At 41.1% G+C, this 15712-nt stretch overlaps 1 protein-coding gene across 4 annotated transcripts in view; it reads left to right on the top strand.

The window, feature by feature from the left end:
* Positions 1-15489, top strand: part of SYCE3 (synaptonemal complex central element protein 3) — a 28293-nt gene extending 12804 nt beyond the window's left edge. For all 4 annotated transcript variants that reach the window (XM_044226757.1, XM_044226754.1, XM_044226756.1 and 1 more), the window contains one exon: positions 15182-15489. In XM_044226757.1, the coding sequence (XP_044082692.1) occupies positions 15182-15339 (158 nt within the window). In that variant the 3' untranslated portion in view covers positions 15340-15489. The remainder of the gene's footprint in view (positions 1-15181) is intronic.
* The last annotated feature ends 223 nt before the right edge of the window (positions 15490-15712 follow it).

The raw sequence follows: 15712 nt of genomic DNA on the forward strand, positions 1-15712 counted from the left end.
GCAAAAATAGAATGATGGATCAATGGATTGATGCATGGCGGAATCTTTTTTTTTAAAAGATATGCTTTCATTAAAATAGAATCATACTATATAAACTACTTTTAAAATAGGGTATTCACCTTAATTTTACTTAAGAATTTAAATTGAAGTGAAACTGAAGAAATTCTTCACTTTTTTAAAAAGTATTTATTTATTGGAGAGAGAGTACAAGCAGGTAGGAGGGGCAGAGGGAGAAGCAGGGAGCCCTACACGGAGCTCGATCTCAGGACCCTGGGACTGTGACCTGAGCCGAAGGCGGAGGGGCTTTAACCCACTGAGCCATCCAAGCGCCCCGAAATTCTTCATTCTAAACAAATAATTTTTTTTCAATGTAAGCAAATATCTTTATGTCAGAGAAAGATTTCTTAAAAAGTACACAAAACACACTAATAATATAAGGAAAAGATTAGTAATTTAATGACATTAAAAATAAGAACTTTTAGGGGCACCTGGGTGGCTCAGTGGTTTAAGCCTCTGCCTTCAGCTCAGGTCATGATCTCAGGGTCCTGGGATGGAGCCCCACATCGGGCTCTCTGCTCAGCGGGGAGCCTGCTCCCCCCCCCACCGCCTGCCTTCTGCCTACTTGTGATCTCTCTCTGTCTATCAAATAAATAGATAAAAATCTTTAAAAAAAAAAGAACTTTTAAAAACATGTCCCAATTTGTAAGTACATCAAGTCATCACATTGAACACCTTAAATATATACATATTTTTTAGCTTTTTAGTATTTTTATTTTCTTTTTTAATTAACATATAATGTACTATTTGCCCCAGGGGTACAGGCCTGTGAATCATCAGGCTTATACATTTCACAGCGCTCACCATAGCCCACACCCTCCCCAATGACCACATCCCCACCACCCTCTCCACACACTCCCTCCCCCCAGCAACCCCAGTTTGTTTCTCTTAGGCTTTGTCACCCTCCTGATCCCATCTTTAAACACCATAAAAAATACATTCGCTTCTGTAAGATTGTTCCAAAATTAAGAAGGTTTGTGGGAAAACATTAAGGAAACTCATGTTATTTCTTCAGGTATTTCATTTATCCTTGTTCAGGATCTAATAATACTAATAAGCAACATTTATTCAGTATTTATTAAATGCTAGATGCTGTTCTAAGCACTTTACGTGAAATAGTTCATTTAATCCTCACAACAGTTTTATGAGCTATAGGGACTCTTACTATCCCTATTTTATGGGTGAAGAAACTGAGGCAAAACTGTCATTCATTATACTGTATTTGTTCATTAACAACTACAAATAACATATTAGTAATAATATTTACAACATTTACATTCTGTTCACATAAACCCTACAGTTGTTGAGATTTGCACATCCTGTATTCCATAGTTCAAATATTTAACCTAGAAACTATAGCTATGGATATGTTCCTTGAATTTATAAAAGTGGGGGCATCTGACTGGCTCAGTTGAGAGAGTGTGTGATTCTTGATCTTGGGGTTGTAGGTTCAAGCCCCATGTTGGGTGTGAGATTACTTAAAAATAAAATTCAAGGGGCACCTGAGTAGCTCAAATGGTTGGGCACCTGCTGTTGGCTCAGGTCATGATTTACAGGTCCTAGGATGGAGCCCCATGTCGGGCTCCCAGCTCACCGGGGAGTCTGCTTCTCCCTCTCCCTCTGCCTCTCCGCCTTCATGTGCCCTCTCTGTTTCTCTCTCTCTCTCTCTCCCTCTCTCTCTCCAATGAATGAATAAAATCTTTTAAAAAATTAAAAAATATGTCTACATTTATAACTGGATGGTAATTTGGCTAGGTGATTATTTTCTTTACAACTTAAAAGATGTTTTTATCATTTAGTGGCTCTGTGTGAGCCCTGCCCATGTGTCTCCTCTTGAAAGTGACTTACTTTTTCTGCCTCTAAGATTCTTTATTCTGGAAGTTCTATACTTCACTAACATGAGATTGGTGTTAATATTCTCTAACACTTTTTGTGGGATACATTAGACCTCGAGAGCAGTAGACTTCTGCTATTATTTTTTTTTAAGAGAGAGAGAGAACATGCACACACAAGTGGGGATAGGGGGCAGAGGGAGAGGGAGAGAGAGAACCATAAGCTTGCTCCATGCCCAGTGCAGAACCGGATGCCGGGCTAGATTTCACCACCCTGAGAACATGACCTGAGCTGAAATCAAGAGCTGGACACTTACCTGACTGAGCCACTCAGGTGCCCCTTTAGTATTTTTTTAAAGAAACATGACAAAGTATACTTTGTATACTATTTCTTTGGTTTACTTCTTCAGAAATTCCAATTATCCATTGTACATCTCGTTTTGTGTTAATCTTCTTTATCATCTCTATAATCTCTCGTATTACTTTGTTATTTTCCATTTTGTTTTCTGTTGGTTCCTTGAGTCTGTTCCTCTAGTCCCTGATGGTGCTGTTGTAGAAAAATTGTTCATTTTCGATCTCAGATGTAGAAAATTGATTTTATCATACCCTCAGTTCATGATACATTGTGATAATTGGCCCATGAAGGACGCTCTAGTTTATTTTTTTTTAAAGATTTTATTTATTTATTTGTCATAGAGACAGAAGCGAGAGCAAGCACAGGCAGACAGAGTGGCAGGCAAAGGCAGAGGGAGAAGCAGGCTCCCTGCCAAACAAGGAGCCCGATGTGGGACTCGATCCCAGGACGCTGGGATCATGACCTGAGCCGAAGGCAGCCGCTTAACCAACTGAGCCACCCAGGTGTCCCTCTAGTTTATTTTTTATTGCCTTATTCCCACTGCCATTCTCTTGCCTCTCTCCCATAGACATATATTTTGTGTGTGTGTGTTCTTATGAAATATATGTTGCTATTTTATAAATTTATTTTAAATTTCTGTAAATAGTATTGTGTTATATGTCTCGTGCTGTTTGTTTTGTTTTGTTTTTTCATTCAGAACTATGTATGTCAGCTCTTTCCAAGATGCTATGTATACATCCAATCTATCGCTATTAAATGCTGGAAAGTTTGCATATGCAGTAGTGTACATCGTTCATAGCCAGGGTTGCCTAAGCCACATGGGTGGATAGCATGGAAGGTAAAGCTCATCCCTGTGGATGAAGACAAATTCTCAGAAAAGGGCATTTGGGCCAGGAAAGCATCTCAATATGTATTTATTTCTCCATATGTGAGCCTAATTGGGTTTCTGGGCTCTTTCCTTCTGTCTTCCCTAATATTCTGATTATTGTTTTATTAAACCTTTACATGGAATGCTTTGTTCATTCACTTTTATTCCTTTTTAAGTCATGAAAACATCTGGGGCTGTGGATTTATCTTTAGATATTTTTATACAACCCATAAGGATTGATAAATTGTGTTCTTGTTATTTTTAAGTCACCTTTATTTAGGTATAACTTACAAACAATAAAATAAGCATATTTTAAGTATGCAGTTTGCTGAGTTTTGCCAAATGTATACACCAGTGTAACCAACACAACTATCAAAATACAAAATATTTCTATCACTCTAGAAGTTTTTCTTCTGCCCTTCCCCAGTCAATTCCCACTCCTCCTTCCCCAGCACCAGGCAATCACTGATAAAATCGCCTAGAGTTTCATATAAATGGACTCACGCAGTATATATTCTCGTGTTTGGCCTCTTTTGCTCAGTGGGTCCAGTCAGCTTAATAGTATCAGTGTAATGGACCAGCCTGATGTCCTGGGGAAAGAACAGCATTGAAAGTCCCTGCCCACTCCATTATGGCATCAAGCTGGAGAGTTAGTACACCTGAGTTAGGGTAGTGAAGATGTGTTGTTGACCTTGTCCGCAGAAAACCAACGCTTCTGGCAGTCTTTACTGATAAGTACAGAGAAGAAGCATTCGTCAGATCAAGAGCTGTGTATCAGATTTCAGGGGATGCATTAGTTTGCTCAGGCAACAAAACCTCATCTAGAAAGCAGCTGAAGTAGACCCACCATCTGACCGAGTGTACAGTAATCCACTGTTGTTCTCTAAGGTCTGTCTTCTATACAGGCCAAATCAGCAAATCAAATGGGAATGTGGAAAGATTGACCCCCTGCGATTTTCAAATCCTTACTGGTGGCACCAATCCGGCCAGGAATGCAGTGTTGCTTTTGCTTTCCGGCTTTCATAGGTAGAGGCAGTTCTAGTGGTTTCCACTTGGTCTTCCTACCATAATAGGCCTCACTCCATGGATCAGGGAATAAACATAGGGATTCTCCCAGTTGCCGAGTGATCTATTTCAATTAGGCGTATTGGAAATGGGAAAATTTCACAAAGTGTGTTCAGAGACCCTTTGAGCCCACTGTAAGACAGACCCAGGCTAGAACTCCGTTGACAACATGACCTCCTTAAGCCGCTATTCTGAGTGGTAGATCACTGTACTGACTGTAGTGAGATGTTCTGGGTCTCCAGGAATTAGTATCAATTCAGAGCCAGCGTCTAGTAATCCCCAAAAGGTCCGATTATTTCCCTCTTCCCATTGTACAGCCCTGCAGCAGTATTGTTATGAGGTCCCTGTTCCTAAAGTTGATGGTCACGGAAGGAAGAAAAATAACTAAAAAGTAATTACTTTGGAGGCACCTGGGTGGCTCAGTGGGTTAAGCCTCTGCCTTCGGCTCAGGTCATGATCTCAGGGTCCTGGGATCGAGCCCTGCATGGGGCTCTCTGCTCAGCAGGGAGCCCACTTCCCCCCTCTCTCTGCCTGCCTCTCTGCCTACTTGTGATCTCTGCCTGATAAATAAATAAAATCTTTGAAAAAAATAAATTTCAACTACTGAAGAATAAACTACAAGTGAAAGTGGTAGAGAATAAATCTCAGTCAGTCATTTGGGGTCAGATCATGAAAGACTTTGTGTACCACACTAAGCAGTCATTCTTTAGTCGACGGGGGAATACTGGAGAAAGCTAAGCAGGGGAGTGACATGAAGAGATACATGTTTTGAGAGACCATATAGCAGTGTGCAGGAGACTGGGAGCTACTTCAGCAATGACCACACAGATAAATATTACCAAATACAGTGTTGGTAGTATAGCCATGAGCATAGCTGCCTTCCAAATATGTGAAATGATGAGCCGCTGTGAGTGAACGTCCACAGAAACAAGAGCCAGCATATTTAGATCTGCACGGTCTGTAGACGGTGTCAGATGCAGAGTAAAATAGCTACGTATAAAAGGGCTGAAGAGGTAACAGATGCCAAGTACTAAGGTGATCATGAAAGAAATTCAAGAATAGACAGATTGAGGGGTGCCTGGGTGGCTCAGTGGGTTAAAGCCTCTGCCTTCAGCTCAGGTCATGATCTCAGGGTCCTGGGATCGAGCCCCGCGTCGGGCTCTCTGCTCAGCGGGGAGCCTGCTTCCTCCTCGCTCTCTGCCTGCCTCTCTGCCTACTTGTGATCTCTGTCTGTCAAATAAATAAATAAAATCTTAAAAAAAAAAAGAATAGACAGATTGAAAAAACAAACGGAGCCTCTCAAAAGGAAAAGTAAAGTTGTAAGATAAAAAAGAAATCAACAAGAGTTGAAGAGATAATCAATTGGAGAATAATGCATCAAAAAGGGATAAAGAAAGTAAAAGTATGAAGAGATGAAGAGACTTATGATATAGCTGAAGAAGGTCTAACATGTATCTACTTGAAATCTTGGGGAAAAAAGACATTAGAGACAATGGAACAATAACAATAGTTAATAATATAAGGTCTTTGAATTTTCCAGAAAGGATGAATAATGAAATCACAGATCCAAAAAAAAACCACATCAGAAACAAAATAGAATGACATCTATATCTAGACACGTAATTGCAAAACTTCAAAACACCAAAAACAGAGAAAAACTACAAGAAAGCAGAGAGAAAGAAAACGAAAAGGAATGACAACTGGAGTGGACTTTTCATCAATAATTATGAAAACCACAAGTTAGTGGAATAATATCTAAATGTCATAAAAACACTATTGATCCAGAATTATGCATCTAGCAATATTCTCTTTCAATAATGAGGGGGAAATAGGGTTACTACTGTAGTCAAGTTGGAGGCTGGCAACCACATTTACGGAGAGCATCTGAAGCATACATTATTGGAAATAATAAAGCTTAGCAAGGTAGCTGCAGATAAATCAGTATACAAAAGTTAATTGCATTTTCACATACCAAAAACAAAGAATGAGAGCACATTTTTTAAAAGATTTTATTTCTTTATTTGACAGAGAGAGATCACAAGTAGGCAGAGAGAGAGGAGGAAGCAGGCTCCCCCTGAGCAGGAGCCCAACTTGAAGCTCAATCCCAGGACCCTGAGATCATGACCGGAGCCAAAGGCAGATGCTCAACCCACTGAACCATCCAGGCACCCCACATTTTTTTAAAGGAATTTATAACAGTAACACACACACACACACAGGCATGTGCACACACACATCTATGAATTCCCCTGGAAGAAATTTAAGAAGAAATGTACAAGGCCTTTATGCAGAAAATGATCAAACTTGACTAACAGATACTAAAGATCAAATAAATGGAGCTTTAGCAACATTCGTGAGCAGAACGATTTAAAGCAATCAATGTGACTGTTCTCCCCCGATTTCACCCTAGACTTTAAAGTAGTTTTAGTGAAAATCCTTCTAGAGTTTTTCATGGAACTTGACAAGTTTATTCTAAAACATTTATGAGAGACTTACAAGCCAAAAAAAGCTAAGATATTTCTGAGGAAGAGAAGGATGGGATTTATCCTACCATTAGCAAGATTTATTATAAAAGTATATAGTTAAGGGACCCCTGGGTGGTTCAGTCGGTTAGCCATCTGCCTTTGGCTCAGATCATCATGATCTCAGAGTCATGGGATCAAACCCCGAGTCGGGCTCCCCACTCAGCGGGAAGTCTGCTTCTTCCTTGCCCCTTCTTTGTGGTCGCTCTCTCTCTCTGTCAGTCTCAAATAAAAAAATAAAATCTTTAAAAATTTATATTATATCATATATATTTTTATATATATATACACACACACACATACGTATGTATTAAAACTGTATAGTTAAGACAGTGTCATTTTGACTTAGGAATAGACAAGTTGAGTAACAGAATACAACAGAGAGCCCAGAAACAGACACACACACACACAGAGTCACACATACACACAGACGTACACACACATAACACACATACATACACAAATTCACACACACACAAGAATTTCATTTATTTTATTTTATTTGTTTGACAGAGTGCAAGCAGCAGAGGGAGAGGGAGAAGCAGACCCCCTGCTGAGCAAAGAGCCCGATGGCAGGACTCGATCTCATGACCTGAGCCGAAGGCAGACGCTTAACCAACTGAGCCACCCAGGTGCCCAAGAATTTTCATATATAACAGAGGTGAAATGGCAGATCAGTGGAGGAAAAGAAGGAACTATTTAATAATTAAGCTGGGGAAATTGGTTATCCATAAAGAATAAAAATTTTAAAAGGATCCCTACCCACATATACACATAATAACTTCAGCATGATGAGAACTTAAGTGTCAAAAATAAGTATAAAACTTGGGAAGAAAATAGGGGAGAGTATCTTGTGACTTGGGAGTGGGGTAGAATTTCCTAAACAAGAGGCAAAATGCTAAACACAGAATAAAAGATTGATAAATTGAGCTATATTAACATCAAGAACTTCATCCAAAGGTAATTTAATTGTCACTTTCTCAATGAAGTGTTTCCTGAGTGCCTTTCTTAAAATTACAAATCATTTTTTCCTACCACTCTCAACCCTCCTTCACTGATTCATGTTTCTTCTTAGTATTTATTTCCTTTTTAACATACTATATAAGTTTACTTAGTGTTGTTTATTAGGTAATGATCATGAGGACAAGACCTTTGACAGGTCTTCTCATTGGTCTGTCCCCAAAACTTAAACAGGTGCTGACCCATGCCAGGGGCTTAATAGATACTTTTCTAATTTTTCTTAGCTCCTTAACTTTTTAATGCGTTTTTTTAAAGATTTTATTTATTTATTTCTCAGAGAGGGAGCCAGAGCACAGGCAGGTAACGACAGGCAGAGGGAAAAGCAAAACCATTGAGCAAGGAGCCCAGTGGGGACTCAGTCCCAGGATCCTGGGATCATGACCTGAGCCAAAAGCAGATGCTTAACTGACTAAGCCACCCAGGCACCCCGACTTTTTATGCATTTTAAGAAAGCTTGTATCTTAAGCTTCTTGACATCTTCCTTGCTAACAGTGAAGTAGGTATTGGAATGTGATTGTTTCCCTTGGTACCTCCTTGCATGGCACAGGGAGGAAAAAATTTTTTCAGTTCGTGATTGATAGTCATCCCCTCTCTATCATAGTGGATCCTTCATTTGTTGTTTTTTAATGATTCTGGTTTTGTTGATTTGTTTTTCTTAATGGTTCTCTGGCAGGGAGTTTGGCTCACTTCGAAGTTCACAATGTGTCATCATCACTGCTCCATAGAACAATCTTCACTTATTTCTTTTTACATTCTTTTATTTCCATTTCTTTTTGTTTTTTTGCTTATTCCCTTTCTGTGTATTTTTGTAAATTTTGTAATTTTGTTTTTATGCATGTATTTTAAGTTGTGTAAACTATATTGCATTATATCTCCAACCTGTACCTTCTTTTTTAAACTCAACTGTATTATGAAGATCTATTTGAGTAGAGTTCCAGACTTTCTTCATATGGTCGTTAGTCTTTTGGATTTCTTCTTATGGACCATAAGAAGCAGTATACTGTAGGTAGTTAAACATATGGACACTGGAGGGGTTCCTGGCTGGCTCAGTTAGTAGAGCAAATGACTCTTGATTGGGGAGTCATGAGTTCAAGCCCCATATTGTGCATAGAGCTTACTTAAAAATAAGGGCTTAGGGCGCCTGGGTGGCTCAGTGGGTTAAGCCGCTGCCTTCGGCTCAGGTCATGATCTCAGGGTCCTGGGATCGAGCCCCGCATCGGGCTCTCTGCTCAGCGGGGAGCCTGCTTCCTCCTCTCTCTGCCTGCCTCTCTGCCTACTTGTGATCTCTCTCTGTCAAATAAATAAATAAAATCTTTTAAAAAAAAAATAAGGGCTTACTTAAAAATCAGGGACGGCTGAGGCGCTCAGTCAGCTAAGCATCTGCCTTCAACTCAGGTCTTGATCTCAGGGTCCTGGGATTAAGCCCCAAGTCGGGCTCCTGCTCAGTGGGGTGCCTGCTTCCCCCTCTCTCTCTGCCTGCCTCTCTGCCTACTTGTGATCTCTGTCTGTCAAATAAATAAATAAAATCTTTAAATAAATAAATAACCAACTAGGGCTCCCAGGTGGCTCAGTCAGTTAAGTGTCCAGCTCTTGGCTCAGGTCATGGTCTCACAGTCATGGGACTGAGCCCCACGTCGCACTCAGCAGGGAGTCTGCTTCAAATTCTTTCTCCCTCTTCCTCCCACTCTCTCTCTCAAATAAATAAATAAACTCTTAAATAAATAAATAAACAAAGAACTAACTAACCTGAATGTGCAAAGTTATTGGAATAAAATGTAAAAGAATAATTCTAAAAAAAGAGAAATCACGGACACTGGCGCTTGGTTACTTGGGTAAAATCCTGCCTGTGCCACTTTTTACCTGTGTGACTTTAGCAGCTACTTAACCTCTCTGCCTCTCTGTTTCTACTTCTGAAAAATAAAGATAATCACAGTACCTACATCTTAATAAATTTAAAAATTTAGGTGAAATTCATACACCATGTAATTTACCATTTTTAAGTATATCTTTAGGGGCATTTAACACATTCACAATGTCCTATAGCCACCAACTCTATCTAGTTCAAAATATGTGCATCATTCAGAAAAGACACTCTGTACCCCTAGGCAGTCATCCCCAGAGTCAACCCCTCGCAACCAGCAATCTGTTTCCGGTCTCTCTGGATTTATCCATTCTGGATATTTTATATAAATAAATCATATAATATGTAAATACAATTTGTGTCTGGCTTCTTTAACTTAGCATAGTATTTTCAAGGTTCATCCATACTATAGAATATATTAGTATTTTATTCCTTCCTATGGCTGAATAATAATCTCACTGTACAGATATATCATATTTTATTTATTCATTCATCATTTGATTGATATTTGTTGTGTCCACCTTTTAGCTATTGTGAATAGTGCTACTATTAACATGTGCATACAGGTTATTTGTTTGAGAACCTGCTCTCCATTGTCTGGAATATTACCTAGAAGTGGAATTGCTAGGTCATATGGTAATTCTTTGCCTGGCTTCCTAAGGGGGACATCAGACTGTTTTACACATGACACGCCACCTTACACGCCACCAGCAGCTCACAAGGGCCCCAGTTTCTCCACATCCTCACCAACACTTGCTGTTTTCCAGGGTTTTTTTTTAAGTATTGGATTTTCTGTCTTATTAATTAGAAATGTTTCTTGTGTATTATAGATATTAACCCATTATCATCCTTAAGGATTATAAATTTCTTCTATCATTTTTTGAAAACTTTTCCATGTTGTCCTTAGTTGAAAAAATTTTTGACAGAAAGACTCACCAATATTTTGCCTTATGGTTTGGAGGTTTTAAGAAGTCCCAAGATCACAGAAGTTCTGCTAAATTTTGATTCATGGATGTTATTTTAATTTTTATATTTATATCTTTTTTTAAAGATTTTATTTACTCATTCGACAGAGAAAGAGATCACAAGTAGGCAGAGAGGCAGGCAGAGAGAGAGAAGCAGGCTCCCCACTGAGCAGAGAGCCCGATGTGGGGCTCCATTTCAGGACCCTGAGATCACGACCTGAGCTGAAGGCAGAGGCTTAACCCACTGAGCCACCCAGGGGCCCCTGTATGTGTATCTTTAATTCACCTGTAATAACTGTCTCTCCTTCATTGATTTTTGGTTTTACTTTTATCATTCTACTAAATTTGCGTATATACTTAGATCTATCTCTGAACTTACTATTTTTCTTCCTTTGGTCTCTTTGCACTATTTTTTTTTAAGATTTTATTTATTTATTTGACAGAGAGCACAAACAGGCAGTGGGCAGCAGGCAGTGCGAGAGGGAGAAGCAGGCCCCCCACTGAGCAGAAAGCCTGATGTGAGCCTCAATCCCAGGATCATGACCTGAGCCAAAGGTAGATACTTAATGATGAGCTACCCAGGTGCCCCTATACCCCACTATTTTAAAAACATAACCTTAAAGTCATGGGTGGCTCTTGGGTGGCTCAGTGAGTTAAGCATCTGCCTTCAGCTCAGGCCACGATCTCAGGGTCCTGGGATCGAGTTCTGCTTTGGGAATCCCTGCTCAGTGTTGAGTCTGCTTCTCCCTCTCTCTCTGCCCCCTCCCTGCTTGTGTAGGCTCTTTCTCTCTCAAATAAATAAAATTGTGTGTGTGATACACACACACACATATATGACTTTATAGGATATCTTGATATCTGATAAGGCATATTCCCTTCTTTCATTTTTTAAGATTGACTTAGCTATTGGATCTTTTATTTGCTCACATACATTTTTATAATTCACAAATACTGATAGTTTGGTTTTTGTTTGTTTTGAGAGTGCACAAGTGGGGGGGCAGAGGGAGCGAGAATCTCAAACTGACTCCCCACTGAGAGTTGATCCCTTTGTCTTCATCATGGGGCCCCATCTCACAACCCTGAAATCATGAGCTGAAATCAAGAGTCAGTTGCTTAACTGACTAAGCCTCCCAGGCGCCCCCAGATAACTGATACTTTTATCTCTTACCATCCAATTCTTACACCTCTTGATTCTTTCCAAATTCTTTATTCCATTTGCCAGCATCTCCTATACCAGTAACATTGTCAGAGGTATCCTTGTTTGATCCCAATTTTAAAGGGAGTATATACAGAGTTTCTGCATTAAGTATATCGTTCATTGTAGGTTTTGGTATATCACTTTTAGTAAATTAAGGTTGTCTCATTCTATTTCCAATTTGTTAGGATTTGGGTTTTTTTAAATCATAAATAGGTATTAAACTTTGTTAAGTGCTTTTTTTGGCTTTAATTGAGATATTCCCTTGATTCCCCCTTTTTATTAAAGTGCTTAATTACACTGATTGGTTTTCTGATACTCAGTCATCCTTGAATTTCTTTTACAAACTCTACTTGATCATAAATACTATTTTAACTCACTGTTAGATTTGATTAGCCTATATTTAGAGTTTTATATCTATATTGATGTGAAATAGACCTATAATTTTTTCATATGATCTTTGATTTTAGAACAAACCACCTTAGGGAAATTGTGTTTTTATTTTTGCCTATCTCTTTTCTCAAATTTCCTGTAAGTAGGAAGCTTCTATACCCATACAATGAGATTATCAGTCTTCTTTTCCTAATTTCTGGACTCACTTGTATTATGTAAGAATTAACTCTTCTGGGATTCCTGGGTGGCTCAGTCAGTTAAGCATCTGCCCTCTGCTCAGGTTGTGATCCCAAGGTCCGGGATTGAGTCCCGCATTGGGCTCCCTGCTCAGTGGGGAGCCTGCTTCCTCCTCTGCCTGCTGTGTGCACGCTCTCTCATACACAAGTAAATAAATACAATCTTAAAAAAAAAAAAAGAATTAACTCTTCTTTCAAAGTTTGGTAGAATTCATCCATAAGACCATCTGGGGCCTGAGACTGGGAAGCAGAATGTCACCATTTACATTTAAAATGTTGATTGGTCTGGCTGTAAAATCCAGGCCCATCTCCGTCCCTTCATCACAGGGCTTCGCTGGCCCTCTTGTCATCTTTCCTTTACTCCCTGTCCTCCATTTCTACCTTCCGGGCCCACACAGCAGATTCACCTACGAGAGCCCTAAGTGATGTCCGCCCCTCCCCTACAGCAGGTGTTTGGGGCGCTCCGTCTACATCCTTTACTGAACCCTGCATCTACGTGTACATCTTCACCATTTCTCCTTAATATCCCTGCGAGGGCTTTAACCCTACCCAGAAGGTTATCCGTGTTTGGGGTGAGCCCCATTGGGCTTCTTAGAGTACCTGTTGTTCAGGCTTTTCCAGAGATGATGACCTTAGTTTTACTACTGCGCAGACCTTACCAAAATCTCAGAGAGAGCACCTGCCCTTATCACCTGCTCTAAAGTCAGATTCCTCCTGCCCCGTTTCTCTGCCACAACACATGCAGCTTGCTGCCTTCACAGCCTGTAGTTTGTCTTGTGTGTTTTTTCTGTCCCCTCCCACAGTGGCTGGGGTATTTAAAGTAGGGATGCCATCAGGGCACCTGGGTGACTCAGGCGGTCAGGCAGCCGAGTCTGATTTTGGATCTCAGGGTCCTGGGAGCCTGAGCTCCCAAATTGGGCTCTGAACTCAGTATAGAGTCTGCTTGAGATTCTCTCTCTCTCTCTTCCTCTGCCCCTCCCCCCTCTCTAAAAATAAATAATCTCTTAAAAAATAAAATATATTACAATAAAATAAATAAAATCTTTTAAAAAATAAAATATATTACATACTTCTCAAAAAATAACCTATCAGAAAATTTTTCATAGGATAAAAGTGTCTTAATGGGTTTGTTTTTATTTTTGGCCAGAGTCTTAAACCTGAATATGTTTCCTCTACTTTGGTCTTAGGAAACTGAGAGCTAGAATTCCAACTGCCATGTGGAACTACATGAGACTTGTTTCTGCAAGCTCTTTTTTTCTCCTGAAGTTTTATTTCTTTTTTTTTTTAAATATTTTATTTATTCATTTGACAGAGAGAGACCACAAGTAGGCAGAGCAACAGACAGAGAGAGGGGGAAGCAGGCTCCCCGCCGAGCAGAGAGCCCGATGTGGGGCTCGATCCCAGGACCCTGGGATCATGACCCGAGCCGAAGGCAGAGCCCCAACCCACTGAGCCACGCAGGCGCCCCATGAAGTTTTATTTCTTACCACATTAACTTTGCCCTGAATATATCAATTATTTATTTTATAGTAAGAGTTTCTCCTGTCTTGAACACCCTAATATGTTCTAGGCAAATTGCCTATGTCATCCATTTAATCTTCGGAGGACATCGTCTGTCCTTTACAGATGAGGTTAGTACATTTAAGTCAGTTGTTCCTGGTCACACAGGTAGCAAGTGGCGAGCCCAGAAGCTGACGGCTCTGACACCCAGGAACATGCTCCACCTGCTACTCAGGTGGTCTGCAGGGGTGGTCCGCTTATTAAGATACAGGTTCTGGGCACCATTCCCAACCTGCTAAATAAGAACCTCTTTGAGGGGCGCCTGGGTGACTCAGTGGTTAGGTGTCTGCCTTCCACTCAGGTCATGATCTCGGCATCCTGGGATCGAGCTCCGAATCAGGCTCCTTGTTCTGTGGGGAGTCTGTTTCTCCCTCTCCCTCTGCCCCTGCTTGTGTTCCTTCTCTGTCTCAGTCTCTCTCACGGTCAAATAAATAAAATCTTAAAAAAGAAAAAAAAGAGCCTTTGAGTTATGGGAGGGACCAGTGACCTACATTTCAACAGGTGTCCCAAGTGACCCTCATGTACCCAAAAGTTCAAGAATTCCTGTGCGAACTATATATAGCTATATCCCCCTATCTGTTGAGATGCTGCACATAACTTTTCTGACAGTTTTTCCCTAACCAAACAGATACTACTTTCTGTAAAACATCAAGCCTGTTGTGCTGCTGACCTTGGTCACGTGTAGATACTCAAGCGCGATTATTGCTATTCATTCTGCCTGTCTCTTCTGTGGACCGGCCCTAATGAAAGCCCAGAGGTACCGAGGTAGAGGTGAGCCAGCATCCCAGGCCACTATGCATAAGGTAACATGAGGCTCAGAACCTTGCTGGAGGGAGAGCTGTCTCCCCTCCTGAGCTTCGATAGGCCTTCAGACTCCTCAGGGCTCACCCTGCAACCCCGAGTTATGAGCCACAGATGGGGAAGGACTTCTGTTTGCTCTAATTTTTCCTAATATTTTACATCAGACTGGCCTCTAGCCTTAATGCCATGGGCTGGTGCATCCAGAAGTTAAGACCCGTGTGAGGTCAGGGAGGTTTTAGCACTGTCCTGTGTAGGGAGAAGTTGTGATAGGGGTTTTTATGAACCCTATAACACACAGCCTACCAGTTTCCTCTCCTTCAAGACATTGGGTAACAGCAGGATCGAGGCCCTGGGATGCTTAAGAGTGGTCGGAGGCACAGGGCCCTCCCCGGGGCCCTCCAGAGCCCAGCCCCACTCTGTGGCCTGATCAGGGCCCGTCTCGTTGTTGCAGTGCAAGCCACATGGATGGCCTACGACATGGTGGTGATGCGCACCAACCCCTCGCTGGCAGAGTCCATGCGCCGGCTGGAGGACGCCTTCCTCAACTGCAAGGAGGAGATGGAGAAGAACTGGCAAGAGCTGCTCACTGAGACCAAGCATAAACAGTAGGCCCCTTGCCCACCGCGGCCCCACGCTGCCCTCGCCGCCGTGGAGAAGCTCCTGAGGCGTGGAGCCTTCTCTGCTGGCTGAGGAACAGCGACCAGAATAGACAGCTGTGTGAACCGTACTTGTTTCTCAATAAACTTATTTTTAAGAACACCCTGAGGACCCCTTTCTGTCCTACCCAGCATCATATCAAACCTTGTGAACAAAAAATGAGAATTCTGAGATGCAGATGCTTTCTATGAATTAAACATACTTAGTGCCAGAAGCACCAAGCGTAGAATAAAAAGCCAAAATGGGGCCAGACAGGGACAAACCAGGTCAGAGGCTGGGACAGGCAGCAGTATTCAGGCAGATTTATTTACCTTCCTCTGGTGGA

Source organism: Neovison vison, chromosome 12 (assembly GCF_020171115.1).
Source record: "Neovison vison isolate M4711 chromosome 12, ASM_NN_V1, whole genome shotgun sequence".
In the NCBI taxonomy this organism is placed as follows: domain Eukaryota; kingdom Metazoa; phylum Chordata; class Mammalia; order Carnivora; family Mustelidae; genus Neogale; species Neogale vison.